This window comes from Exophiala mesophila (genome assembly GCF_000836275.1).
Source record: "Exophiala mesophila strain CBS 40295 unplaced genomic scaffold supercont1.1, whole genome shotgun sequence".
Lineage (NCBI taxonomy): Eukaryota > Fungi > Ascomycota > Eurotiomycetes > Chaetothyriales > Herpotrichiellaceae > Exophiala > Exophiala mesophila.
In genome coordinates this window covers 5,917,843-5,945,151 of record NW_015622504.1, presented here as the reverse complement: position 1 = coordinate 5,945,151, position 27,309 = coordinate 5,917,843, and the positions used below count along the sequence as shown (strand labels likewise).

At 51.4% G+C, this 27,309-nt stretch overlaps 7 protein-coding genes across 8 annotated transcripts; 2 read left to right on the top strand and 5 right to left on the bottom strand.

The window, feature by feature from the left end:
* The first annotated feature begins 195 nt into the window (after positions 1–195).
* PV10_01882 (NADH-ubiquinone oxidoreductase 51 kDa subunit, mitochondrial) lies at positions 196–2,349 on the top strand. The gene is made up of 3 exons (XM_016366131.1): positions 196–673; positions 738–1,725; positions 1,837–2,349. The coding sequence occupies exons 1-3, from the start codon at positions 305–307 to the stop codon at positions 2,004–2,006; spliced, it is 1,527 nt and encodes a 508-aa protein (XP_016229780.1). The 5' UTR covers positions 196–304; the 3' UTR covers positions 2,007–2,349.
* Positions 2,321–6,188, bottom strand: PV10_01881. Of its 2 annotated transcripts, XM_016366129.1 has the most exons (3): positions 5,789–6,188; positions 5,340–5,656; positions 2,321–5,225 (listed from the first exon to the last, which is right to left on the bottom strand). In XM_016366129.1, exons 2-3 carry the CDS (start codon positions 5,398–5,400, stop codon positions 2,566–2,568), a joined length of 2,721 nt encoding a protein of 906 aa, XP_016229778.1. In that variant the 5' UTR covers positions 5,401–5,656; positions 5,789–6,188; the 3' UTR covers positions 2,321–2,565. The 2 variants fall into 2 exon arrangements, with proteins under 2 accessions (XP_016229778.1, XP_016229779.1); XM_016366130.1 differs by having other exon boundaries at positions 2,321–5,656.
* Positions 6,189–6,987: 799 nt separating this feature from the next.
* PV10_01880 (uncharacterized protein) lies at positions 6,988–8,776 on the bottom strand. The gene is made up of 2 exons (XM_016366128.1): positions 8,499–8,776; positions 6,988–8,414 (listed from the first exon to the last, which is right to left on the bottom strand). The coding sequence occupies exons 1-2, from the start codon at positions 8,611–8,613 to the stop codon at positions 7,129–7,131; spliced, it is 1,401 nt and encodes a 466-aa protein (XP_016229777.1). The 5' UTR covers positions 8,614–8,776; the 3' UTR covers positions 6,988–7,128.
* Positions 8,777–8,869: 93 nt separating this feature from the next.
* PV10_01879 (uncharacterized protein) lies at positions 8,870–11,993 on the bottom strand. Its single transcript, XM_016366127.1, has 3 exons — positions 11,752–11,993; positions 11,545–11,697; positions 8,870–11,494 (listed from the first exon to the last, which is right to left on the bottom strand). The coding sequence occupies exons 1-3, from the start codon at positions 11,773–11,775 to the stop codon at positions 9,110–9,112; spliced, it is 2,562 nt and encodes an 853-aa protein (XP_016229776.1). The 5' UTR covers positions 11,776–11,993; the 3' UTR covers positions 8,870–9,109.
* Positions 11,994–12,487: 494 nt separating this feature from the next.
* PV10_01878 (uncharacterized protein) lies at positions 12,488–14,088 on the bottom strand (the record flags this gene model as incomplete). The annotated part of the gene is made up of 4 exons (XM_016366126.1): positions 12,488–13,226; positions 13,281–13,743; positions 13,795–13,933; positions 13,999–14,088. 4 exons carry the CDS (start codon positions 14,086–14,088, stop codon positions 12,488–12,490), a joined length of 1,431 nt encoding a protein of 476 aa, XP_016229775.1.
* Positions 14,089–14,100: 12 nt separating this feature from the next.
* On the bottom strand, positions 14,101–16,741 carry PV10_01877 (uncharacterized protein). The gene is made up of 3 exons (XM_016366125.1): positions 16,414–16,741; positions 15,170–16,349; positions 14,101–15,116 (listed from the first exon to the last, which is right to left on the bottom strand). The coding sequence occupies exons 1-3, from the start codon at positions 16,512–16,514 to the stop codon at positions 14,517–14,519; spliced, it is 1,881 nt and encodes a 626-aa protein (XP_016229774.1). The 5' UTR covers positions 16,515–16,741; the 3' UTR covers positions 14,101–14,516.
* Positions 16,742–16,887: 146 nt separating this feature from the next.
* PV10_01876 (uncharacterized protein) lies at positions 16,888–26,981 on the top strand. The gene is made up of 2 exons (XM_016366124.1): positions 16,888–17,114; positions 17,173–26,981. Exons 1-2 carry the CDS (start codon positions 17,056–17,058, stop codon positions 26,840–26,842), a joined length of 9,729 nt encoding a protein of 3,242 aa, XP_016229773.1. The 5' UTR covers positions 16,888–17,055; the 3' UTR covers positions 26,843–26,981.
* Positions 26,982–27,309: the final 328 nt, after the last annotated feature.

The following is a 27,309-nucleotide window of genomic DNA, read 5'->3' as shown; positions in this document are numbered from 1 at the left end:
ATCTGGGTCACCTGATTCAAATGTTCAATGGGGAAAACTCTCTTGCGTAAGTTTGCCCCAATGATCCACCATAGTATTATATGTACGGCAGACCATTGGCCCATTGTGTTCTATCTTCACATCTAGCCAATCACAAGACTGTATTAACGATCTCACTTTCCACGACTCCATCATAGATTCTCCTCAATCCGACACCCGCAAACGACAACCGCATCCCATCGCCCTCCCTCCCTTCCTACAAGCACATCCACACGCCTCGAGTGTGTGCGCTCTACCTTCTCGATCTCATAAGTCCTCTACGACAATGATCGTCCGGTCGAGCGCCACCGCTTCCGTCGCCAAAGCTGCGGCCAAAACAGCTCCTCGGTCCAGCTCAATCCCGCTCTCCTCCCTCTCCGCCACCAGCTCCTCGACCTTGCAACATCGCTCATATGCCACCGTCCAGGAAGGTCAACCTCAGCAGAGACGCTATGGAGGTCTGAAAGACCAAGATCGCATTTTCCAGAACCTCTATGGCCACCATGGCACCGATTTGAAATCGGCCATGAAATATGGTGATTGGTACAAGACGAAGGAGATTGTTCAAAAGGGTCATGATTGGTTGATCAACGAGATCAAGGCTTCTGGATTGAGAGGAAGAGGAGGTGCAGGATTTCCTTCTGGTTTGAAATTTGTATGCAACCCTGTGCCCCACAACTGGCCGAACTGAGAACGGTTTACTGACAGTTTTGACGCAGTCATTCATGAACTTCAAGGGCTGGGAAAACGATAAGAAACCTCGGTACCTGGTTGTGAATGCAGATGAAGGTGAACCTGGGACATGTAAGGATCGAGAGATCATGCGCAAAGACCCTCATAAGCTTGTCGAGGGATGTCTCGTGGTGGGCCGAGCCATGAACGCTACAGCTGCATACATCTACATCCGCGGCGAGTTTTATCACGAAGCTACCGTTCTCCAACGCGCCATCCAAGAAGCATACAAGAATGGTCTCATTGGAAAAAATGCTTGTGGCTCAGGATACGACTTTGACGTCTATCTGCATCGAGGCATGGGAGCTTATGTTTGTGGTGAGGAGACATCATTGATCGAATCCTTGGAAGGAAAAGCCGGCAAACCAAGATTGAAGCCCCCCTTCCCTGCTGCTGTCGGTTTGTTCGGTTGCCCTTCAACCGTCACAAACGTCGAAACCGTCGCTGTCTGCCCGACCATTGTGCGCCGTGGCGCGAAGTGGTTTGCAGGATTCGGGCGTGAGAGAAATCAGGGCACCAAACTCTTCTGTATCTCCGGTCATGTCAACAACCCCTGTACCGTGGAAGAAGAAATGTCCATCCCCCTCCGAGAGCTCATCGAGAAACATTGCGGTGGTGTCCGAGGAGGATGGGACAACCTCCTGGCTGTCATTCCCGGCGGCTCATCAACACCTATTCTCCCGAAAAAGATCTGCGATGACCAACTGATGGATTTCGACGCTCTGAAGGACTCACAGTCAGGTTTGGGCACGGCGGCCGTGATTGTCATGGACAAGTCTACCGACGTCGTACGGATGATTGCTCGCTTGTCACAATTCTATAAGCACGAGTCGTGTGGCCAATGCACACCATGCCGAGAGGGCAGCACCTGGACGGCCAAGATGATGGAGCGATTCGAGAAAGGTCAAGCTCGTGCGCGTGAGATCGACATGCTACAAGAGCTGACGAAGCAAGTCGAAGGTCACAGTATTTGTGGTAAGTTTTTTTTTGATCTTTTAGATATGTTGTTGTCTTCGACTTCCCCTCGAATCGTATGTCTTCCTCGAATTCTGTTTAAGCTGACATTGTGTTCTACTCCGACGATAGCTCTCGGTGAAGCCTTTGCATGGCCCATTCAAGGTCTGATCCGACATTTCCGGCCCGAGCTCGAGGCTCGGATCAAAGAATACGGATTGAACAATGGTGGCGAGGCCCTTGCCGGTGGATGGGCACCGGATATCGGCAAAAAGGGCCTACTCGTTGCCCCAGGTCAGTGAGGCAGTGGTGTTGACTTGTCGCTCGTCGAAGTGAGTCCTGGAGGAAGCATGAGGCCATGGTGGGAAAGTCGGACCTTGGACAGTTATTTCGGTGCGGGGAGGGACAGTGTTTAACGTCGCTGCAGGACAAGGTCTTGCTGACGACAACACATCATCTCAGATTGACTAGGGATGAGATCGAATCCGCCCGCATTATTACTGGAAAGTCATGGCCCCGACCTACATATTTAGCTGAGGGTACATGGATGTGGATGACCTCCTTGGGTGTATCTGGTGACCCCTGTATATACATTACTGTGGACGTTTGCAATCAATCAAAACATGCTATTTTTTTATACAAGTACTTGAGAGGCGATGCTCAACCTAGGTCACGTTATTCTTATTCGTTAGGCCACATACACATTGCTTGTCTGACCCGACCCGTGGAGCTACGTCTAGCTTCAACACGAAATTGTCCAACAATGCACATTCGATCCGGTCGATAAATCCTCTTGACTTGACTTGTCGCTATCCACGCACCCGGCGCCGTTGCTTGTGTACACACCCACGTCCATTCCATCTATGCAGCCGCAACTGTCAACTGCCGAATCCACTCGCCAGGACTTTGGCCCACATCCAGTTTTGGACTACTGTCACCGACGTCATCGACACCTGCTTCGTTGGCTTTCGATAGAGATGATAACAGCTCTGTCGACGTTACTTTCACGGCGTCTTTGTCCGTTACCCCTTGCTTTTGGCGACGTTTGCGCAAGGTTGCCCTTGCGGCAGCTTCCAACAATTTTTGTTTCTCCAGCTCCAGGCCTCGTTGCCTTTCCTGGAGCTCTCTTCTCAGTCTTTCTCGCTTCTCCACCCCAGTCCTCCCCACTCGTTGCGACTCGATCCCGTCTTCCAGGAACTCGGTCTTGAGGACCATGAAGCTCACTCCATCGTGCGGCGTCTTTGTCTCGCTACCGCAAGACTCGTCTGGCCAGCTCCTGGACTTGATTCCAAATCTTGCCGACTCTGCGTATCGCTCCAGGGCCGGGAGCACCACTAAAGTGATGTGGAGATCTTTATTTTCAGGCACAGGCGCTGGTTTCTCGGGCGCTGAACCTCCCTCAATCTTCGAGTTTTGCTCTCGGATGATTTGATCTAGAAGAACTTCATCAACTCCACTGGGAGGCACGGCGGTAATGAAACCAGAATGCATGGCTGCCGCGATGGGGTCTGAATCGTCGGTATATATCCCTGAGCCCCACAGATATCTTTCGGCGCCAATCAGGCGTCTTTCGCGCTCTTTGAGCCACATCCGAGATACACGAATGGTGTAGGTACAGTTGATATTTTCAGGTTGTTGAAAAGATGGAATGAGATTCGGCCTGATGGAAACATCAAACTTGTGGGTACTTGGACGGGGACTGTCGATGGGCGTGACTTGAGGGTTGTATTTGAAGAACCCAAGGTGCCGGCGGGGATTTTTCGCTGCTGATGCCACAACTGACGATATCTTGATAATCTTCCGCGACGATGGTTTTGGCTCTGCGGATGAGACGTGGCGCGAAGTTGCAAGATTGGCGAGAGGTTGAGGATTCGACGCACCAGTACCAGCGGTCGAGCGTGGATGAGATGCCTTTTCCGTCGACGTGAACGATCCGGGTTTCTTCTGAGGCTGCGCGGCTTCGTCCAGATCAAGTTTGTATGAATGCTGGTATTTTCCTCGTTTTGTCTTGGAAGTGCCATTCTTCTTGGCCGCAGTACTTTCACCGTCTCCGCGTGAGTCTTCGTCCATGGCCTTGCGAGCTCGTTTGCTTGCTCCTGAGGCGGTGCGTGACATTTTGACCAGGTTCTCTTCGCTCAATTTTGAATTGGAATCATTCTGTTTGAATGGGCTGGCGGACATTGGCTGCGGTGTTGACGTTTGTGGCTGACTGGCGGTGCCCAAAGCGCCGCCGATGCCTGAGAATACTCGGCCTTGCTCGGTCTTGATTCCGGCGTCGGGAACAGGTGTCTGCGCTTGCGCACCTTGAACGGCCTGTGGCACTGGTGAGTACCTTCCTCTCTTCGAGTCATGAGCTAGAGAGAGAATGGCTCGGTGTTGTGAAAGTTCCTCGCTTCCCTTTCTCATTACTTCCCCCATTGCCTGATTATTATGAGATACAACAGACCCTGCAAATGGCGAATATGGACGATTTGGGGCGCGTGAACGATCACCAGCGAGTGATCTGTCGCTTTGAGACTGCATTGAATCTTGCCGGGCCATTTGTTGAAAAGAGTGAGCGCCGTCGTTTTGCTGGTTTAGAATAGGAGCAAGGCCGCGAGACTCGGTGCCATTGAGGTGAGAACGGCGGATTTCGGGTGATAGCGACTGCAGGACTGGTCGGTCGTATGGGGATTGGTAGCTCTGTTGTGAAGGAGTATTTACAGGGAGACGTGACAGTGCTGGCAGACCTGGGGGTCGAGTGTCGTAAGTCCCAGCGTGCGGAGTTTGTCGTGGAGGTTCAGGACCAGGTCTGTCCGAATGCAAGAGTGAGGGGATGCTTTCTGGACGAGGATGTGGACTGGGGCCCGAATGGAAAGGTGGATTGCTAGTCGCTAGTTGAGGTTGACTCTCTGGGCGCTGCAATATCCCACTTATGCTTGTTCGCCTGTTGCGATCTCCGTAATCGTCTCTGGAGTGATGAGCGGGAGCAAACGGGGATGGATATCTCGGTCCAGGGAGACCGCCCATGACTCCCGAGTTTGGTGTAGAACGAGGATGAGGATCGTAAAATGAGGCAGCTCGTTGAACCGTGTTGCCGGAACTTGAGCGATGAGGTCTGGTACCGGTCGGAGAGGTAGTGTCCATACGATCGGGAGTATTGGACCTTTGATTGTACATGTGGTCATTATTCGAGGCGTGTTTTGAGGCATAGGCAGGAGGCGGTGACATTGCGGCGCCGAGCAGTAAAGGTGGGCCGGAGCTCGAGGATTGTCTGGAGGGTTCTCTCGAGGTAGGTATTTGCTGTTGATCAGGAGGGGCCCGATCAGGTTCTGCGACTCCTAGCATGGACGATATCGACATGCTACTACCAGGTCTTTTGTGATAGGAAACCGGGGGATTCTGAGGAGCGGTAGAGGAGGGAGGCGCCGGGAGAGGAGGTTGTGAAAAGCGCTGTGGAGGGTAATGTTGGGGGGAGGGCGGTAACATGTTTCTCGAGTGTTGGGAATACATCTGAGGTTGATGTTGAGAATCGGGGTAACCTGACAAGGAGATTAGAAAATGATTATTTGTGCGCGACAACGGTGTGAAGAAAATGAACGAAGAAGATGGAGAGAGAGAGAGAGAGAGGAGGGAACGGAAAAGAGGTCAGGTACCGTTGTAAGTGCGCTGAGGGCTAGAAGGCCCATTAAAAGGCGAGTGGCCTTGCATGGCCATTGTCGCAGAGGTGTGGACTGATGGCGATGGTTGTTGACAGTAGTGCTTTTGGCTGTAGTAGTAATGATGATGAGTGATGGGAAAAAGCGTGAAAGAGCGGATGGTGGAATGCGGGATGATCAACAGGGAGGCGGACCACGGTCATGCAGATGATGTGGATGTGGATGTGGACACTTGATTGTGGATATGGTAATGGATGTGGATGAATCGCAGAAGCCGAAAATGATGTGGAGGCGGCCAGTCGAGAGTGGATCTCCTACCAGAGCAAGGTTAGTAAAGGTCGCCTGGACGTCCCTAACCGAGTTCGTCAAGACGTATTGGTGTTGGTGTTGGAGTAGCTTGAGTGCCACGGTGCTTGGGCACCTGGGATTGTAGGAGCCTGACTAACGAGAGATAAAAAGGTCTGTAGGAGCAGTCAGAAGCCAGCAGCCAGCAGCCAGCGGTAAGAGCCCACGCAGCCACGTCGTGGTCACGGGGCTTCTGACAATGTCCGAGATAATGATAAGTGGTGACACTAAGCAAACCAGAACAAGTCAAGTTGTGCTTCAGAAATATCTGTGAACCTTGTTTGATGTGGGATAATGGTGTCCGGCAACGGTCAAGGTCGGTAAGTAAAGGTTGGGCAGCGCGCCTCACAAACACGAGAGACAAATGAGGAGAATAAGGATGAAACGGAGAGTAGACGAAGATGACGGTGGCGCTTGTGTTGAAGACTAGAGTCTTGATTGCGGGAGACGCAGTTCAAGGTTGATCTGGAATTCTTGCTTCAGAGTTGCAAGTTGGTGTTTTCCAGGTTCAGGTTCAGATTCAGATTCAGGTTGGGGCCCTGGGCCCCGGCACGCGCCTTCGAGTTGACATGCATGGCGTTTGTGGTCTGTCCTCGAGGGCCACTCACCCACTATCTGCGTACTCAGAGGCTTGTTTGTCCCTTGGTACCTACAAAGTAAGCTAGGCTAGTTGGCTCTGGGCAGTGGGCGTTGGTGAATGGCCGATGCCGACCCTCGGGCCTGGAGCTCTGTGCTGTGTGTGGCCTTAACAGGAACCCTGCTTCCAGCTCGGATGAATACAGACATGCCGGGCAGCCGCCTGCAAGCATGGGTTGTTGGACAAGCTGCAGGCACCACAGGGCCACAGGGCCACAGGGCCTACAGGGCTTTCGGCCTCGGAACGGTTGAAGTAACCCTGGAAGCCTCGCACTCACTAAACTGACGATAGCTGGAAACCTAAACAAGGTAGCCTTCCATAATCATTGGACGACCATTTGCTCAACTTATTAACGCCTGACAACCTCCGCCGCTGGCCTATTCGAGGACTTCATCTTACCTCTCTGGTACCGTTTCTATACGGAGGTGGTTTTTCCCAATGCTAGTTATCACTGATCAGGTAACTGTCAGCTCACTAAACTGTCTGAGAAGTTAGCTGCATTGTAGACATGAAGGTACGGGGTAGGTTTGGGAGAATCCCCATGAGTCATCATGATGCTACTGTTTAGCCTAGGTGCTTAGTACTTGCAGTGCTTGAAACGCTTCCCATCCATACTGGTCACGTGAGCAAATGCCTGAACCGTCCACATCCTTCTCTAAGGCCTGTGGCGCTTGACTAGGTAAAGTAGGTATCGAGAGAGGGAGTTTTAATCTTGCGAACGGAAGTCTCTAAGTAATTCATTTGCCTTGGAATGACGGGTCAAATAGTAGAGAAGGCCCATAAGAAGGTCCTAGCCTGCTGGCCTCAAACCTCCACTAACCGACAGAACTCCCTCCCATGGTGCACCTGCCAATTGCACAACCAAACTTCCACCGCCATACTGATAAATCCCGCGATGCAGATCCCTGCAGAATCGCTGACTGTCGTCGCCGACAACGAGAATTCGCGGTCCCTTTTGTTCACAGTATCACTGATTTCCGCAAACGTGTTCACATACACCAGCCCTCCTAGCAGTCCTTCCCAAAAGATGATAATGAAAACAATATACACCGAGGGTATCAGATCGAAAAGGGCATGGACCGTAAGGATCACCAGATTGAGGACCTGGAGTAACGAGGGGAAATAGAGATTGTGAACTCGGAGGAAAGGGGTAGATGAACGCGAAACAAAGACTCCCGCTTGATAGATGGCGCCGTAAGCAGGATAGAATGAGCGATACTTGGAGAATGGGCTTTCTGCGAGCGGAAACAGTAGCGTTGGAGCCACCCCTTGGTTGATTGTATATTCGGCAATGTAGACCAGTAGGAGCGGAAGCATGAAAGGGAAAAAAAGCCCTCGAGCACGGTAGAGATTGTGCTGGAATTGCAACCATGCACTTGACGCACCGTCGGTCGGAGATTGAGATAAAAAAGTAGGTTTGGAATTGCCCTGGCTGAGACGAGGGTTCGATAGGAGGCCGGCTTGTTGAGAATCTTCGAGATCATCGTGATCTTCCTCATCGTTGGACTCTTGCATGTCTGCTTCTTCTCTATCGCCCCGATGTGCCCTCTGAGAATGACTCTCATGCGAGTGACTTTTCAGGGGTCCCAAGGGGAGGACCAGATAGAAGCTCGCCAGCATAACCGCAGGAAGACATGCTGAAACTAACAATGTGGTCCTGACACTGAGCCCGAGAGTAATTCTCGCCAAAGCATACGCACCAGCACCGATCAGACCAGCGCCACCAGTGCCACTGCCCCAGGCTGCTAGCGAAAAAGGTCCGTAGTAGTGGACCATGCCAACAAATGTCAACTCTCCTCCTCCACTGCTGAGGGACGCCAACACAACCCCCGCCATCTTGATGGAGATATTTTTGGCATCTGTGCTGCCCGGGGTGAGTGCTATGAGAAGCATTCCAGCCGCGGACAAAGTGACAAAGGCGAGGATGCGAACAGGATAGGGGATCGCATGGATGAAGTAGGGAGCGGAGAGTTTGGTTAAGAATGAGGGAATAACATCGGCAAGTAGAACGAGGCCCTTGGGCACATCTTGTCCCACCAGGTCTTGCGCCGCGGAAAGGATAATGACATAGAGGACATTGTTGATGAGGCCTATCAATCGGTTCTTGTGTGAGTCTGCCGTAGGTGTATTGAAGCAAGCCGCCGAAGAGACCATCCCAGGGCGGAAGTACTTACCAAACAGCCAGAATGCCACACAGACCCGGGGATCTGCACCGCTGAACGCATGTTTGAGTCTCTCACGAAAGACGGGCCACGACCACGAAGGGCTGCCGGGCAATGGGAGTGTCATCGCTGGATGCTTAGAAGGATGTTCGAATTGGCAATAGATTATGAGACGAGTCAGGCCATCAGGTCGATAGGAAAGAGCCCCAGCCTAGGTCCTGTTACAGCATCTTGAAGTGGTATGAAACAAAATGTCACACATGATGTACAAAGTGAGAATGACATCGAAGCTGCGCCTTGGAATTGGAATGTAGTCACGCCTGCCACGCCACTCACTCATCAATCGCGATAAGAAAACTACAGCGAAGTGTAACTCTACAAACGCTTCTCATTTCCAACTTCCAACCACCAAGTACATTTTAACAATACCTAGGTAGGTAAGTAGTTACCTAACATGAACCACTCCTTTTTATCACCATGAGAGACATCACATAACACAGGAATGCAAAATGGCCCCGTAGAGAGGAGCAATGACTATGCAAAGAGTAATGTTTCCCAACGAACATCGTCTTTTGCTCGCTAACATATCACAGTTGCTAAGGAGAAGGGTAACATGCACAATGTCATCTCTCGACAACTCGTGCGCTCTCTCCGCTCGTTGTCGGCCGAGTCCCCGGCGGAAGCAAGACATCCGGCAATTTGATTCCAACGCCCCCTTTGGGTCCTGTCTCCTTTTCCTTCTTAGGCGGCTGTGGATTATTCCCACGGCCACCGCCCTCGGTGCTCTCCTTCTCCTCGCTCTCTCTGAGCTCCACCTCCAATCGCTTCAACTTCTCCCCGCGCAATATCTTATGGATTTGTTCGGCGTCAAGAGTCTCAAATTCCATCAAGGCATCCTTGAGTGCCTCAAGCTCCTTTCGCTTCTCCTTGACAATCTTTTCAGCTCGAAGGCGAGCCGCCTCAACGATATCTCGCACTTCGCGTTCAATCTCCTGCTTCGTCTCGCTCGATAATCGGTCATAGCCCGAATGGAGGTCGACATTGCCGAGCTTAGGAGAATAACCACACTGCGTGACGAGGTGATATGCTGTGCGGGTTGCACTTGAAACATCGGACTGAATGCCGCTGGTCACCTTTTCAGGGCCGTAGACCAGCTCTTCGGCCGCTCTTCCTCCCATGGCGACGTCGATGTGTGCAAGAAATTGGTCGTAGCTCATACTCACGGCGTCCATTTCTGGGAGAAAGTGTGTTACCCCCAAAGCATGGCCACGAGGAACAATCGTCATCTTGTATAATTGGTCACTGGACGGAGTGAAGAGGTTGACCAACGCATGTCCGGCTTCGTGATAGGCCGTCATAACCTTGTCCTTCTCGCGGATCATACGGGATTTGTGCTCAGATCCCATCATGATCTTATCTTTGGCCCACTCAAAATTCTGGGCATTGACCTTCTTGTACTTGAGCCGAGAGGCGTGCACAGCTGCCTGATTGACAAGGTTGGCAAGATCGGCCCCAGACATCCCGCTTGTGGCTCTTGCAAGATTGGTGGCATCCACGTCTGCAGCAATAGGAACATTCTTCATGTGGTGTTTAAGGATCTCGACGCGGCCGCGGACGTCCGGGAGCCCGACATTGACGTGCCGGTCGAAACGCCCAGGTCTGGTCAAGGCCTGGTCGAGCGACTCGGGGTAGTTGGTAGCAGCAATGAGGATGACGCCAGTGCTCGGGCTGAAGCCATCGAGTTCTGTCAGCAACTGATTCAAAGTCTGCTTGGCGTAGGCTGGGTCTCGTGCGTTTCGCTTTCCACCCACCGCATCCAATTCGTCGATGAATATGATGGCTGGTGCTTTGTTGCGAGCTTGAGCGAAGAGATCTCTCACCCGTTTGGCCCCTACACCAACGTAGAGCTCGTCGAATTCGGATCCCGACATGTAGAACACAGGAACCCCTGCTTCACCGGCAACGGCTCGTGCGAGCATGGTCTTTCCCGTCCCTGGGGGCCCCACCAGAAGAACTCCTTTGGGCAGCTTTCCCCCAAGTTGGTTGAATTTTTCGGGGTTGGTGAGGAATTCGACCAGTTCTTGTAGCTCATCTTTGGCGTCGTCACAACCGTGGACATCACTGAATCGGACGGTCTGGTGCTGTGGCTGTACTTCATTATTCTGACCGACTCGTGTGCGAAAGTTGCCGGTGAACTCAACGGCCATGGTCAGAGCGACAAGGAGGAAGTAGCCGGTCAGTCCAAACGTGAGGAGGGTCTTGGCCCACTTCAGGATTACGGCACCCCAGGATTCCTCCACCACCACATACAATGGTGCCTCCTTTGCACCGGTACCTGGTTTGGCTCCAGGCCTCACGATTTGACCACCGAAGTTCTGGCCAGCGACGGCTTGTCCCACGGCTTTGAGCTTTTCCTGGCTCAGTTCTTGGGAAGCTCCAGAGTATGTCTCTCCAGGACCAGGGACGGAGCCTGTCATCTGTAGAGCCTTGAGGTAAGCTGCATCGACAGCAGGATTGCTGGCATAGCGTCCGGTCTGATAACGTTCAATCACAATTTTGGGCATATTGGCTCGTAGTAAGGCCGAGTAGAAAGCGCTTTGGGCTGTTGGACTTGTGGGATTGTTGTTGGCGGTCCGTTCTGCATGAGCAAGCATATTATGATTGGCCGGCTGGAAAGTATTCGAGAACCCGCGTCGTTGCCCACTTATAGCGAAGCTAGTCCTCCGCGAAGAACCAAACAGGAGGGATGTCATGGTCGATCGACGAGACAACATTGCGTTATCAGTCTTGGGCGGTAGGGACGAGGCAACTTGCGGCTTTGGAGTGGCGTTGGTTGAGAAGCCTCGCCTGAGTGCGACAAGGGGGCTCTGAGATCGAAAACCGCTAGACTGGAGAGACCGAAAGGACAGGATTGGGAAATTCGACGGGACAGTCATCAAAGACGTCGGTCCAAGACGTTCGACGGGGGCGGAGGACAGGAAATCTGGCAAAACCGTTGCTAAAGATCCCTGGCAACTGTTAGAATAGAAACACCAAGAGGAATATGAGGACGACTCACGGGTGCCTGATGCTGTTGTGCTGTACGAGGGGTTGTCGTTTCGGTCAGAACGTCTGTAACAGGCTGCCGGCGAGCGAGGCGGTGGCGTCGAAGGATGGCCAACGGAGATCCAGTGATGGATGGCAATGTGGTCCATATGTCGACAGACAGGCTCTAATGCGCCAGGTCAGTAACCATTTCCTGGGGTACCGGGCTTGTGAGACTTACCGGGAGCTGGGATAGCGCAGCCATCTTGGCTGGAGGTGGCGGCAAGGGCCGCTGGTCAAAATTGAGAGACTATCAAAACGTAGAAGGAGATGAAATCAAAATTGATAAAGCAAGAAAAGAAATGGAAGTGAAGAAGACAGCCTTGCCACAGGCAACCAATGGCTCTTGGATGCGGAAGGTGATCAAGAGACTGACGAGGTGAAATGGAATGAGATGGATGTCGAACCACGGGTGGATGGGGCAAGGCAACTAGCGCAGTCTGCAGTTCTACAGTTCTGTCGTCTACCGCCTACGAATAATAGGTACCTAGTACTTTACTCTGTCTGGCTCGCCGGTCGCGGGACGGGACCATTTCCAAGTCGCCACACACGGTGATTGCGGAATTACGATTGCCCGAGTCAGGTGGGCGCAAGCAGGCGCAAGCACGTGACATAAGGTGACATAAGTGGAAAGATCCGGGTTGGAGCTGCGCCTGCTTTATGACAATTTTTGCCTCCTGAAAATTTTGGTCACGTGATATTCCTGTTGAAGCCCCTTCCATCAGCCTTGTCTGATGGTGGTTACTATAAGCACTACTTGTACATATAGGAAAGCTGCGTTGTGCTTGGTACTAAATGTATGCAATAAGAGAGTGAACCCACAGCATTCCTAATCCCTCTTTTCGGCCCAAAACAACAACATTGGACAACACGTCTCATTGTGACAAATGATTACGCCTCAGAACTAGTCTAAACTATCACCGATGCTGAGGAAACTTGGGTGACGAGAGAGGCGAAATGAATCCAGGGCTTTGAGCTCCTGTACGAGGTGTAGACGCACCGAGGGCAGAAAGCGGAGGTGATCTCCTCTCACTATCAATTGCGCTCTGTGTTGGAGTTTTCGGAGGCGTCGATGGTGCCGCATCGCCTGACATTTCTACTTCTCCCGTGGCTGTAAATGCCGGATGATGCTCGTGGATGAATGTGCTACCGGGTAGTTCTTGAGGTATCGGCGATTTGTTTGACAGCGGTCGTGATTTTCCCCCTTCGTATGCAGGAGGCGAAGTCGGTATCGAGATCGGCCAATTGGACGAAGCAACCCCAGCTGACCGTGGTGCTGTGGCGGGACTGTCCAACTCGTGGGTCGTGGGCACGCGTGAGATTTGGTGTAGGGCCGGCTCGTTGGGTGGGAAGGTCGTCGATTGCACTTTGGCTGCTTTGGTTTTGGACGATCTCCTCCTCCAGTAGCAAAGGAGTAAACCCGCCACCAATATGGCTCCCACTGTTGAACCCACGGCAATTCCGACTATGGCCCCTGTCGAGAGTCCTTCATCTTTCGCTCTAGGTAGCGCTAGGTCGTACCTTTGAGCAAAGACGTGGTCTGTAATTAAGCTGAGATCGGGAATTGATGGCGAAGACACAGGGAGATATTTGGTAACCAGGTCAGAATAGCATGGAGTCTGTGCACCAACGGCTGTGTACCATACTTGGTAACCTCTGTTCGCTGTTAACATCTTCACTTGTCAGTCAATGGGAGGCTCGGAGGCTCACATTGGACAGCATCCACCTGCAGTGGTAAAGTGATCTTGCGGGCATCTCGTGAGGACTGCATCCTCGGCAGGGTCGAAGGGGCAGCAATCTTTTCTACCGTCTGAGCATCCAACCGCTGGATACTCAATCACTGCTCCTCCCGGGTTGGTGGCAATGGCGAAGTAGGGGACAACACAGCTCCCAGTCATCAAAGGCCGGCCTTCAAAGTTGGCCGTCGTTCGCCTGCCGGTCTGCGTAGGTGCATTGTCCTTCACCACATCCCCGGTAATTGTCAACACGCCAGAAATCGATGCCGAAGAGGTGGCTGGGTTGAATGGCGCCAACGAGCCCGAGCCGCGGGTCGCGGCCTGTTCAGCGCTTGCGCTTGAGAGCGCACTGGAGAGACCTGCTGGCGAGCATCCTACAAAGTTAGGGGCGGTCTCGTTGACTGCCTCGCACTCCTGCTGATTGAACTGAATCGCAACTGAGATGATGGTCAGTCCACAGATTTACAACCGCACTTTGGGCAACTAACGGGCTTGTTCATCCGAGTCGCAATGCTGATACAAACAGCATGAGACGGCGCTCACATATGCGCTTGTGGAACACAGGCACTTGATGTCAATCACTGGACAGGTCAGCTGAGCGCTTGTGGAATTGCCCAAGCATTGTTGCTGTTTCTTTAGTCAGCGTTCGACTCCTGTAGCCCAGAAAAGGAGACCGAAATTGGTCGACTTACCGCGCACGCGGGCAGATCTTGCACTAGAAGCGCCTCTAACACAAGAAACAAGGAAGACGAGAAGAAGAAAGTCCAATAGGCAGATATCATTATGACCGCCGAGTCCAGACCTTAAGAAGCGCAAAGGAGACCGCGACACATCACACAATAATTTCCTTGCCCATTGCTGGTGAAGCAGGAAGCAGGAAAACTCAACTTGAGAGGAGTCGAAGACAGATCCAGCGTTTCCTCTTCCAAGTTGAAACAAAAGAAGACAAATGCCAGCTGTAGCTATGGTGACCCGCCCCAACAATGACTTTCCATAAACAAAGCCCGGACACGGCACCAACAGGGGTTGGAATGCCTATCTTGGATGACATTCCTCAACACATGATCATGTTTGCACGCAACAGAATGTTTTGAAATCCAAGTTTCTTCCATTCTTGAGCCCAAGAGAAGTTCACGCGCCAGGGTATTCGCTCAAACGCTCCATAATCGTTGCCAAGGTTTAGTCCAGACGCCCACCAACAATGCTTTCACTACCGGTTCCAAACGTTCTCTTCCTCGATTAGACTTCCGTAACGTCCTGTAGGCTGCTTGCCTGAACCGGCGCCACCTCCAACGTTCTCCTCGTCTTCGTCCTCCTCGTCGCTTACAGCATGTTCTGGCGGTGGATGTTTTGCCGCCACTTTGCTTGGATCAAACCCCTCCCGTATCTCTTGTCCTTCTGGTGCTTCTTCGTCAATGCTGTACGTCCTTACAAAGTGCTTCTGCTGGCTGTTGTTCCACACATCCCCGCCTTCTTTTCTCGCTCGAACCAGCTCAGCTTCCTCAGCCTCTGTGTCTTCGACCACCAGATCAACCAGCTGGCTTTGATCTGACTTGTGGGAGGCAGTAGAACGATCGCGCCTTAACTTGGACTCAACAGCTCCTCCGCTATGGTTGTCAGATGATTCGCCAGAAGCAGAGGAGCTGCGAGTTTTGCCTTTGTTGATACTCTGCCGGATCTCATTCCGACGCCGAGCCTTATTGTCTTTGGTTGGTTGGAATAAATTACGATTTGTCGAGGTGGTCAGAAGACCAGGCGAACGGTAAAGCCAATCTTCTCGACGCGCCTGGTGGGCGGTGATGACGGGATACTGCGTTACAACAAGATTAGTGGATAACTATAGAAATAGTTGAATGCACTCACGTTCCAGTCGCCAAATTCCAAAGCTCTAGCATTGTTGTACAGGCTCTCATCTTCGGCATCGATAGCGATCTCCCAATCAGGGTCGGCAGCGCGGTAGTCGCCAGCTCGACCTCTGGCTTCTGGTGCGGGTGCTCTCGACGTCCGGTTGCCAGAAAGTAGCGGAGTACGGCTGCTGGGTTGACCAGGCTTCTGAATCCAGTATTTGCCCTTCCCACCCCTTTCGTAACGCATGCCAGCCATCATACGGGCTACACGCGAGTCAGACTCTTCGTGGGCGATTACATTGTCGCCCGAGTCGAAGCTTCTGTAGTCATACTGCTTTCCTCGGAATGTCTCCTTGGTATCTTCAATCAAGTCTCGTATGCCAAAAGCATCTCGGATCGCATACTTGACGGGCATCCTCGCCGCAGAAATGGTGTCATCAGCATAATCATGCCACGAAAATGCGTACCAGTGCGAGACGGCAAATATAGGCATTTCGAAACATATGAGAGCGTCTTGAATAGCAGCAGCCAAGTTGTCAGCGGAGTAGCCCGGAACGTTGCTTGGAATGGCGCCGAGGAATTGCAAAATAGATAGGAAGAAGCCTTGCCAGTATGAGGCAAAAATAATGAGCTTGATGCACAAAAATTTGGGCATAGGGCGGAAAGGCTTGAGGTCTTGGTGCATGCAGACCCAGAACATGGCGAGAGAATATAGGCTGAGCGAGACGCTGGCATTGTAGAGAATGCCCACCCAAAGGTAGCCTGAGGTGAGGCCGATGTAACCCTCTTGATAAGTGTCGGTCAGCTTGAGGATTATTGTGGCAATACTGAGAATGGGTTTGAGGTAGGCATATTGAAGAATGCCACGTTTTATGGCGAGAAAGGTATGAGGGTCGGAGATGTCAACCTTTGAAAGATAGAGGTTCAAGGGCCAAGGGTGGGAAACTGGTGGCCGCCCGTGCATCATGACAATGAGGGATCGTTCTCCGCCGAGGAAGTTGACCAGGAGTTGCAGGAAGGTGTAGATGGTGAAGGCTTCATAGATATCGCGTAACGGGTCAAGGTAGAAGGCAGCTTTGAGGGAGACGATGGAAGCCCACGATGATGCGGCGTAGATAGGGACCATGAGAAGAATGCGAATGACATATCGCTGAAGAAGTGGTTTTCTGTAGTTCTTGGACTGCAGCCAAATGGATCTGTAGCAAGTCAGAGGAAGCGGCCTAGATTGACATGAACAAGGGACGGCAAGAGCTGGCATACAGGAAGGACAGTAAAGTAGCAACCAGGGAGGCCACTCCGGTCAAGATGATAGTCACGGCGGTGAGCCTGGTGCCCGTACCACCACTCATTGTAACGAACATGATGGTAGGGATTCAAGCACAGGTCCACGAAGGCGATTAGCTATGGACCGTTGGAGTGCGTCATGTCGAAGGAGGATCCCAAGCGGAAGATGGAAAACAAGGAGGCTCGAGAGCCAGAGAGTGCAAGAGTGCGAGAGTGCGAGCAGGTTGGCCACCTAGAGTCTTTTCAAAGAGCACCACGTTTGATGATCAAATGGAGGATCAGATCGACAGGCATCAGACATTAGATGCTTTGTCGAGGTGTAAATATACAACGGCACGTGTGATGCCTGCGCTCCTGAAGTTTTGCGGGGAAGGCGCGGACAAGCTGCAACCACATCTGCAGACCGCGCCTGCCTTGGTGAGTGTGGCGTTCCACGTCAACCGCAGACAACCGCAGACGACATCTTCCTCGTCCAGTCTTCAGATGCCCACGCATGCTGTCCCTATAGCCAGTTCTCTCACGACATATACTGCCGTACGTCTATGCTGATGGCTTCGCATCCTCATAGTACACCAATATGAGTGACACATCTCCACGTCGCTCATCCCCATTGCGACCATGCCCAACGGGAGCGACCTCGTTGGACAGCCCATCTCCGGCAACACCACCTTCAATTGGTATACCGCCTCTTTGATATGCGTTACCTGATTTCCTTGTCGCTGACTAGATTCTTAGGACCTGGTTCGTCGAAATAGTGACATGCTCCTGCTTGACACTCTTCTTTCTCTTCTATTTCAATCGTGTGTTTGCAACTTTGGTCTCGTACGGCCTAAGAGCATACACCTGGCACAAGTATCGAGTATGGATCGACATTCAAGCCCTACAGATCTCTCTCCTGGCCGGGAGGATTTTTTTCAAGGGTGTTCGCTATCATGCCGAGAATGAAACCGTCCTCATTCAGAACGGCTACGTTACCTGGCGCTACTGGCAGCGCTCCGCCCGCCAGGTTGACCTTGCCACGCCTCAAACCTGCAATCAATACCCGAGAACAGAAAAATCATCCAAAGATACAGATGGCCCAGAGGGTACCGAGACAAGTTCATCCGACGAGGAACTTGGGAAACCATCCAGGTCACAATCCCAGTCTGCGGAAGCACGCATCGCAATATACGTCGGGGGTTTGGAATGGTTTGTCTACAATCGTACTCCAGTCTATGAATCGATTCTCAACCTAGCGTCTGGTTCAAATACAAAAGAATATCAAGATGAGCAATGTACCCATTCGATTCACCACAAGATACGGCATCGAACTGCCACCACACGTCCACAGTCTAATGATACGGTCACCCCTACTACTTCCTCCGCCTCCGACCCCCAGCAGCTAGGTCCAGGGGAGCTTCCAGTGCCTATCTCGCGCCTCGAAACAAACACTTCTATAGATTCGGGCACTGATGACCCCCAATCAACCTCGGTTCCCGGTTTTTACTCCATGATTCTAAGGGCATTGCCTATTTCCCTTCAATGCGCAAAAGGCGCTGTCACACTAGGCAACGAGAATACAAGGGCTCTCGTCGTCACAACCTTTGAGTCTGCTTCAGGCCACATAGATGCTGGCGCCGCAGGTCCCTCCGACATATTCCGCCAAGTTTTTGACTTTGATATCGAGCGTCCGCGGGTTGAGATGCGGCCAAATCCTGACTACCGAAGCTCTCAGGCCTCTGCTGCAGAGAAAGCCATTTCAGCTGCCGAATCACTAAGGCGTCGAAGACGACCATGGTGGTATATTGACATTGGGCTTGGCCTCCGTCTTCGTCGTGTTGGTCATAGCCTCAAGCACCTTGTTCCTGGAGTGCGAAGTTCGCGTGGCTCTCTTCGAACATCGGGATCACCGGAGAGGAAGCCGAGGGCACCTTTTATGTATGAAGGTTTTCAGGACGAAAATCAGTCCTGGCACGGCCTCGGGCGCTATCTGGACGAAGATGAGAGAGACGACCATGAGGGCTGGTCTCATGTTGACTATGCTCGCTATTCACAGATCCTCGACAGCCCCGCAGTTCACTTAAATTTTTATTGGGATACACCCGGTGAGGTCACCGCAGATTGTCTCCAACAAGATTCTTCTGCAGGTGATGTAGATGCCCACGGCTATATACCTCCAGCTTATGGTCTGGATCTCACAGTCAAGGGAGGGGTCGTTAACTATGGCCCTTGGGCCGACAGACTTCGTTTAGAGATTCAAAATGTTTTTCTGCCGAATCCGTTCCGTTCTGTCACGCCTGCCGCACCACCCTCAGTTGGACAGCCACGTCAAAGTACGGTGATGAACATTCGGGTCGATCTGGAAGATGAAGTTAGCCTCCGGGTTCCCACCAAAGAACGATCTAAAGATTGGCTGTGGAGAGGAAGAGCACATGCTGTCAGAGAGGCCGCTGCTGGTCGAAAACAACGTGAGAAGAAGCACTTTCGCTTCCGCAAAGCTGCAAAAGCTACACTTGGGCCCGATGTCAGACCATTCGGCTGGTTGACTGTCTCTGCCGGAAAGGACTCCACAGTCAGTTACGACATGGACCTTGTACCCAGAAGTCAAGGGTATGTCAATCTTTTGCGTCTTGACCTGAAGGACACAAAAGCATCCTCAAGTGTCAACCATGCTCTACTCTGGAGGTGCATCTCCCAAAAGGTGTCCTGCGATCTTTCAAATCCGCTTGTATGGAACAGCCCACATACCTGGATTTTTGACATCGAAAACATGAGTATGGAGATGTTCCTCCTCAGAGACCACATGTTCTTGTTGACAGATTTGATCAGCGACTTTACCGCCGGGCAAAAACCTGACTACATGACATTCGTACCGTTTGTTTACAAGATCAATCTCACCTTCCCGAATTTGAAACTGTATCTGAATGCCAACGACTACAACATCATTGACAACCCCTGCGATACTGATGAGAATGCTTTCTTGATTCTTGGCTTTGAACAGCTGATCGGGAATGTTGACATACCCTTGTATCATTTTGCGCCTCGTCAGAGCAGCGTCAAATTCTCAGCCAGTGGTCACAATGCATATCTGGATTTGATGACACCATTGTGGAATACTCTCAATACCTTGGCCGATAACAAAACGATGGCGACCTTGAAAGAGCTCTCATTAGAAGGCTCTTACAATTACTACATCAATGTCAGCCCGCATCTAACCGATTCTCTTTTCATGACAATCACTGGCTATTCCCCTGAGTTCTTTTTGCATGGCTACCTTATCCGCTACTTCATGAATGCCAAAGAGAACTATTTCGGTGACAATCTGCATTTCAGAACTCTGGAAGAATACCAAGATCTACTCCTCGGACATGATGATCAGTTGGCACGTCAAGGGTTGAAGAAGGAGAACGATCTTGATGTCATTCTGACTGTCCGTGCAGACAAGTCCAACGTGCTTCTGCCTGCAAATATCTACACGCGGCGAGAATGCATCCGTGTTGATGTGTTGCTGGTAGAAGCCGACATGCGTTTCACTAATTATTATATGGATTTACAGGTGAATTCGAGCCCTCTAGAGGCATCCGTGCAAACCCTATCTGGCACGTTGAAAACACAGCCACCGCAAATCACCAATTGCCAACTTTTCGTCAACAGTGCAGGGATATTTGGCCATCGCATGTTTGGCGCTCCTCCCACAGAACCAACATATGTGTGTAATTGGGATATCGATGTCGGAGAAATCACAGGAGAGTGTTCTACTCTATTTCTTCAAACCCTCATCAATTCTATTGGGGCATTCGCCTACACTCTCGATGACGACGAGAATGCGTTGCCCGAGTTTCAAAAGTCAACACTCCATGATGTAACCTTCCTTAGGGTGAACATGGCTGCACTACGTCTTTGGCTCACAACCTCAGGAACGGCGTTTCTTTTAGAGCTATCAGAGAGTGACCTCTCTTTTGGCGACTTGACAGGCACAGATTTCGCAAAGACATTGAGGGCGCATGTGCCCCAAATCCTCGTCGCAGCAGTCGATCGCATTAGCGCAACCCGAAACCACAGCAGGCCTTCAAGTTCTGTCAGAACATTTGCACGGCTCGAGACCTCTCTGACAATAGGCTCATTAGACAAAACATCTAACCTCTCAGAGACTCGGGCATTACAACAGCAACATGTTCGATATCACGACCAGCGAACCCATCGTGCCCAGTGGTTGTTGGAGACCCAGAATCGGTATCCACCAGATCATAAGCCGCGTGATTGGGCACGCGAACCACCAGCAATGCCAGCGCCTATGATGCCAGAACCGGTCTCCGTATCATACAGCGAGCTCACACAGGGGAGATCACTTCTGCAAGGTCGTCATGTAGCCAAACGGAAAAGTTCGTTTCTTGCATCAAAGTCATCATTACACGGGGAAAGTTCCAGTCTACTGAACCAGCATTCTGCCAGCCTCGGCCAGCCAAATGCTAGAACGAGAAGCCGCTCAGCACGAACTAACCTCTCTGTTGCATCGGGCTCCAGGGAGCCTTCTGAGAAGCTCGGCGAAAGTGGTCATACGGATCACAGTCATGGCGCTTTCCAGACTCATGTGGCACAGCCCAAGACGGTAGCATTCTCGAGCCCATGGACTGCGCCCCACTTCACACTTCACAACGTTCAACCAGACGCCTCAAGAGTGCCGACTGCATTTGACTCAAGCTCCCGCAATCCAGCCAGGTTACAACTTCAGAAAAGCGATGTAAATGACCCACACATTCCTGAAATTGACAACAATCCCCATAGCGGGGTTCTTTGCTTGATAAAAGATGGCCTGGTGGGATTCTGCACTCCCGAACTATTCACGTCAGTAGGAGATCTGATTCGTGAACTGAATCATGATCAACCTGTTGACCAGCTTGACAAGATTCAGATGAGTGTAATGAAGAAGCTTCTGGACGCCTTTCGGCATGAGGGCCTCGGTCAAATAACAGATCTTGCGGTACAGTTGCCCTTTGCTCATATCCGCCTCATCAACAGCACAAGGGACGATCTTGGACCTCCTTCTCCTGGTGACTTGTATGATATGAAGCTGTCTGGAGCCCAGATTATGCTTCGCTCTCAGCGATTAAAAATTGAGGGATTGCAAAAGGACGGACTGGAGCCGCATCGACTTGCCTATGGATCAATCGAGGCCGTATCTCTGACTGCCAAAGGCGATCACGATGACGCTTCCAAGCCATCTGCCCAAGCAGAGATGTCCTTGGCCAATATCGGCTTTTGGTTCTGGATGAGGGAAGAAATACGATCGAAACTCCAACTCAGCAACCTAGACGTCGTCCTCTGGGCGGAACGATTAGCGAACATGGCAGGGCTCATACAAAGGAGTCTTACCATGGCGGAAAAAATCACAGATACTTTTTCGGACCTTGATCATAGCTTCAAGCCCAAACATGTCATCTACCATCTCACGCAGGCTGGATCTTCCGTCCCTGATCCCATATTCCTTACGAGGCCATCGTACGTGCTGCGCAGCGCTGACAAGCATGTTCGACTCACGGATTCATGGAAGATCATATCTCGTTTGCGTCATATTTTCAGTGTGCTGGAAAGGGAACACGGGCCTGAGCACCTTGGAGAGTGTAATTGCAGCACCATGGATCTGGAAGGCCAGGCGAAAAGAGATATTCTGTCTCTTTTTGAACAATGGCGAGGCTGGGATTTTGCAAGAGACAAAGTGCCAATTGTGAATGCATTTCTTGAAGATCTCGCGGAACCCGCGCCTCACGCGCGTATGATGCGACTTGCAGCCTCTGCAGAAGTTATAATTGGGAAGTTGAGTGTTGTCCTGGATCCTGGCCCACGACAGAGCGATCTGGCTCTCCTGGGACTAGACCTGAATGTCGCATTAAATCCTGCAAACGGCGGCAACGGCAATTTAGTACCCGAACCGACCCAGAATGTCAAAATTCAGGCATATTTGGCCGACACAGCTCTTCACTTGAACTGGGCTCTCATCGATCTTGCACGCCAAGTCATAGAGCTTGGAAACCCACTTTCGAGCACGAAGTCAGAGGCCGTCGACAAGGCCAAGGAAACTCTTGCAAGGAGGACGAGAAGAAGTTTCACCGTCGTTGTGGGCACTGATACTGCATCTATTGATCTCTCATCTGCGAATCTCAAACTGAGATGGGCCGCAGAAAACTACCGAAGTGCCACATCCTTCGATGCAGGAGATTCTGGGCCGAACATAGCGTCTTTCACGGTGACAGCCAACACAGCGCTTGCCAAAGTCAAAAGCCATTCACGGACTTTGCTTATGTGGGGGCTTCGTTCACCGAAGATGTACGGCTCAGTTTCTCCTCCACCTGCAACCCCTGGAAGAACAATTGTGAGATTGTGCGCTGCGTCGAACAGGTTCCGTTTTGAAATGAGGGAACACCTCGTTGGGTTGTTAGAAGTCGTCGATGCTGTGGTCAATGATGAACTCAAGAGCGTTCTCGCGCTTGTCAAACGACTTCCAAGCAAGAGCAATGTCACAAGAACACAGATTGATCAAACAGAACAGGAGAGGCCCAACCTTGATCTGGATCTTCACGTTGCAATGTTTATGGACGATTATCGGTTGAGATTTACGGTTGTCCCGTCCTTGCAGTATTCGATAGCAGGCCACGTCGCGCGAACTTCCGTCCTTCCAGGACCAGAAGGGGGGCTCAAAATTAACTTTGACATCAAGCAGCATGAGCATTCATTCGAAGTGCCCCGCGGGATCTCTAAAAACAGCCTGTCCATTCTAAATATGCCGCCAATCAACGGAATGGTTTCTTTGCAGCAAATGGCCAAGGTTGTTTCCCTCAAGGCACGAGTTACGATCGAGCATATAAATCTTGAGACTGCTGGAGTTCGGGCATGCTTCGATGCTCTTAATCAACCAGGAGTAATACAACTCTTGCCAGATGCGAAGTCCGCGATTGAGCGCCTACAGTCTGGAATAGAAGATGCTCTAGGACCTAGGTCCAACACGAGTAGTCCAGCTCAGAGCCAGCCTAGCCTTTTGCTTCGATATTCTCTGCATGGAACACTTGCCGGAGTGAACATACACATGAGTGCCCCTCGTGCCCAAGGGGAATATTCAGCGCCGACAGAACTAGAGGCCAGGCTTGAGAGCACTACACTCTTCATACATAACGAGGCGCTCGAAGCAGAGTCAATCTTTGAGCAACCACAATTCACACTAGATTCCAAAGGCATCGGTCTGAGCGCTTATCGAACCAGCGAACATAACAAAATCAATGTGGGAAAGTGTGTGGTGGGCCTCAAAGCCTCCAGCAAGACAGAGACGCATTCCAAGACTGGGAATGTACAAGTGTTCCGGGTCTGGAGTGATAGTATCTCTGCAGAACTGTTTGAAGAGACATCCGCTGCCGCAGTCGACGTCATTGTATACGTCCAAGATCGTATCAAATCTATCAAGCTTGCAGATGAATCGAACAACATCACCAGGTTGCGAAGAATGACCACTGCGGGTATCACGGATCGTTTAAAGCCGAGAGACCTTCGTGAGGATATCCTTGAAAGAGTTTCGACGAATGATTCTACGTCGTCAACGCTCTACCACGCAACTTACGCGCTCGATCTCGAAAACATCATAATTCGATGGAACTTGACGAAGCACACGGTCCTATCACCGACACGAGAGCCAGAGGACTTGGTCTTTTCGGTCCGCAAAGTTGACCTTCAGACGAGACAGGAAGGCACCGCTAGACTTTCAATCTTGGACACTCAGCTACAAATTGTGCCCCAGTCTCAATCAGACCAACCTACACAAAGAACCGCGAATTCAGCCCTTCTACCCGAAGTGGTGTTTGGCTCTGCGTATCTTTCGACGAAGAAAGATCGTCGATTTGCCTTTCAAGCCAAGGGCAAGGCTTTGGATCTACGCCTTGCTTCCGACAGCGTGATTCCCGCTCATGCTCTCCAAAAATCAATTGCCAAAGCGAGTGCAGAGCTACGAAAAGCCGCTTCAGTTGATATGGCTGCAACCTCGCAGCGAGAAACTTTGTGCACCAAGCCTGAACGTAATGACTTTCTGAGTGGGAAGCGTCTGGCTTCGCTCTTGGTGGATGCGGATTTCGCTGGGGCAGTGGTCAATATCAGCCCTCGCCTTGAAGCACAACAGCAGACATCCGTGTTCGGGTTCTTCAAGGGTAAAAAGCGCTCACGAGCTGGTCGATATGGACAAGCAGTGCAGGGCGACGGGGTAGCCTCAGCGGTCCTTCAATCGCCTGGCGTCGCTTTGAAAATTGAGTACGAAGATGATGGCCGGGAGGATCCATCGCTCAGCACAGAGGTCAAGGTTGCGGCTTCGTCGAATACATTATATCCTACTGTGGTGCCCATCATCTTGGAGATATCGTCGAGCATCAGAGAGATACTGGGTGATGACGAGGACAATGACAATGCATCGCTACCTCAGATGCCGTCGAGCACTTATCTTACGGACTCGGCAATAACCAACAGTACGCCAACGGCGATTCTTGGTAGGTGCAAGTTGAATGCGGGTCTATACATCCAACGACAGGAATTCAGCTTGAGCTGTCAGCCCATAGCTCGCGTGGCTGCAACTACGAGGTTCGCAGACATATTTGTGACGGTCAATACTGTGTCAGGCCCTGATCAAGAGCGGTTCTTCGCCATCTTGACTACATTCAACAAGCTCCAAGCATCTGTTCAGCACGTATACTCACGCGAGTCAACGGCAAGCTTCGAGGTTGAGACGATTGTCCTCTCATTGATGAACAGTAAACATGTCAGTTCTACCACAGGCATCTGTGCTATCCTCAATGTCAGCCCAATGAGAACAGACATCAATGCCAAACAGTTGCAAGACTTTCTCTTGTTCCGAGAGATCTGGTACCCCGCAGAGCTTCGTCGTACCACGAAAAGCGCAGCTCCGTTAGCCACAACTCAAGACCAACACGCATATGCAATGCAGCGTTACCAGGAGCTTTCTGCTCAGGGCTCTCTACCGTGGCATGCGATTATATCCATGCAAGAAATCAAACTTCAGGTGGATCTGGGACAAGGCCTGGGAACGTCGGCTTTCACCATCTCTAAACTCTGGGCGTCGTCGAAGAAAAACAACGATTCGGAGCAGAATCTCTGTATTGGCTTCGAAAGAGTTGGCATTGACAGCAGTGGCAGAATGAGCGGGTTCGTTGAGCTTGAAAATATGAAGGCACGAACGTCCATAAGATGGCCTGCAGACGGGGAGCCAAACAAGCGTGCCCCGTTGATCCAAGCATCTATTGCTTTTGATCACCTGCGCGTCAAGGCGGCGTTTGACTACCAACCTTTTGCGATTGCCGACATTTCGTCATTTGAGTTTCTCATGTACAATGTCAGGTGCAACAATCCGACAGGCAACGACCGGCTGGTTGCAATTCTGGACGGGGGCAAAGTTCAGGCGTTTTGCACAACTGCGGCGGCGGGGCAAACCCTTGCGCTTGTGCAGGCCTTTGAGAGGTTGATCCAGGAAAAGCAAGAGGCCTACGAGACGTCGCTACATGACCTGGACAAGTTCTTGCGTCGCAAATCCGTGTTTCCCTCGAGCAATTGGGTGGCACCATCTCGGCAGACAGCAAAGGTTGATAAAGCAACATCTAAAGGAACATTTTCTCTGCACACAGACGTGGTGGTGATGATCAGAGTGCTCGATGTGGGGGCATTCCCCAACACTTTCTTCGACAATCAAATCCTCAAGGTTGAGGCCACCGAAGTACAAGCGCGGTTTGCCGTGGTGACACATTCTCAGAAGATTCACACGCGGCTAGGTATGAGCCTAGGACAGGTTAGAGTGGCTCTATCTAACGTCAATCGTATAACGACCAAGGCTTTGAGTGAAGTGTCCGTACCTGATGTCATTGAACGAGCAACGACGTCTCGAGGGGGTACAATTGTCAAGGTGCCTCGGCTGGTGTCTTCCATGGAGACGTGGCAATCGCCGGACTCGAACGTGATTGAACACAACTTCCGCAGCACATTCGAGGGCAAGGTGGACGTTGGATGGAATTTTTCACGCATCAACTTCATTCGTGGGATGTGGCAATCGCACTCTCGGGCACTAGCACAACGACTCGGCAAGCCACTGCCACCATCCGCTGTCAAGATCACGACAGAGTCGCAAGGGGGAGAGAACGGGGGCCAGGAAAAGATCACGGCGGTGGTGAATGTGCCACAGTCGAAATTTACCTACGTTGCCTTGACGCCTCCCGTGATTGACACGCCTCAGCTGCGCGACATGGGCGAGGCAACACCACCGTTGGAATGGATAGGATTACATCGAGACAAGTTGCCGGAAGCAACACACTCGATTGGGATTGTAGCCTTGCTAGAGGTGGCCAAGGAGGTGGAGGATGCATATGCTCGTATCCTTGGAGCTAGCTGATGAAATGTCTGCATAGCGATGGCGATGGCGGCGTTGTTGTATGATTCTTGTTGTTTCACAATGTGTCTATCTTATTAGTAATCCATGGTCATAGTCAAGATCAGACAATGGCAATTATAGTCTGGAGCATTCCAATAACTGCATTATGGAAATGATTGGTTGATATATATTTAAGATGGCTCTATACCAGTCATTTGCGTTGTTGAAAGTTGACACATGAGTCACAGGTAAGCAGAGATTGAGACCAGTCGTTAGTCCTATCAGCAATGATGACAACAATGCTGGTGGTGAATATGTCAGGCACGCCAGGGTAGAGGGAGTGTGGTGATCAACACGCCACATTGGAGATATGTATGACCTTGGACAACAGTACGGAGTACTGTAACAATAATAATGGTGAAAATATCCCCAATCGTTATCTCCGGTTGGTGGCGGGTGGGCACATAGCGGGGTTGGCTTGTGAGTCA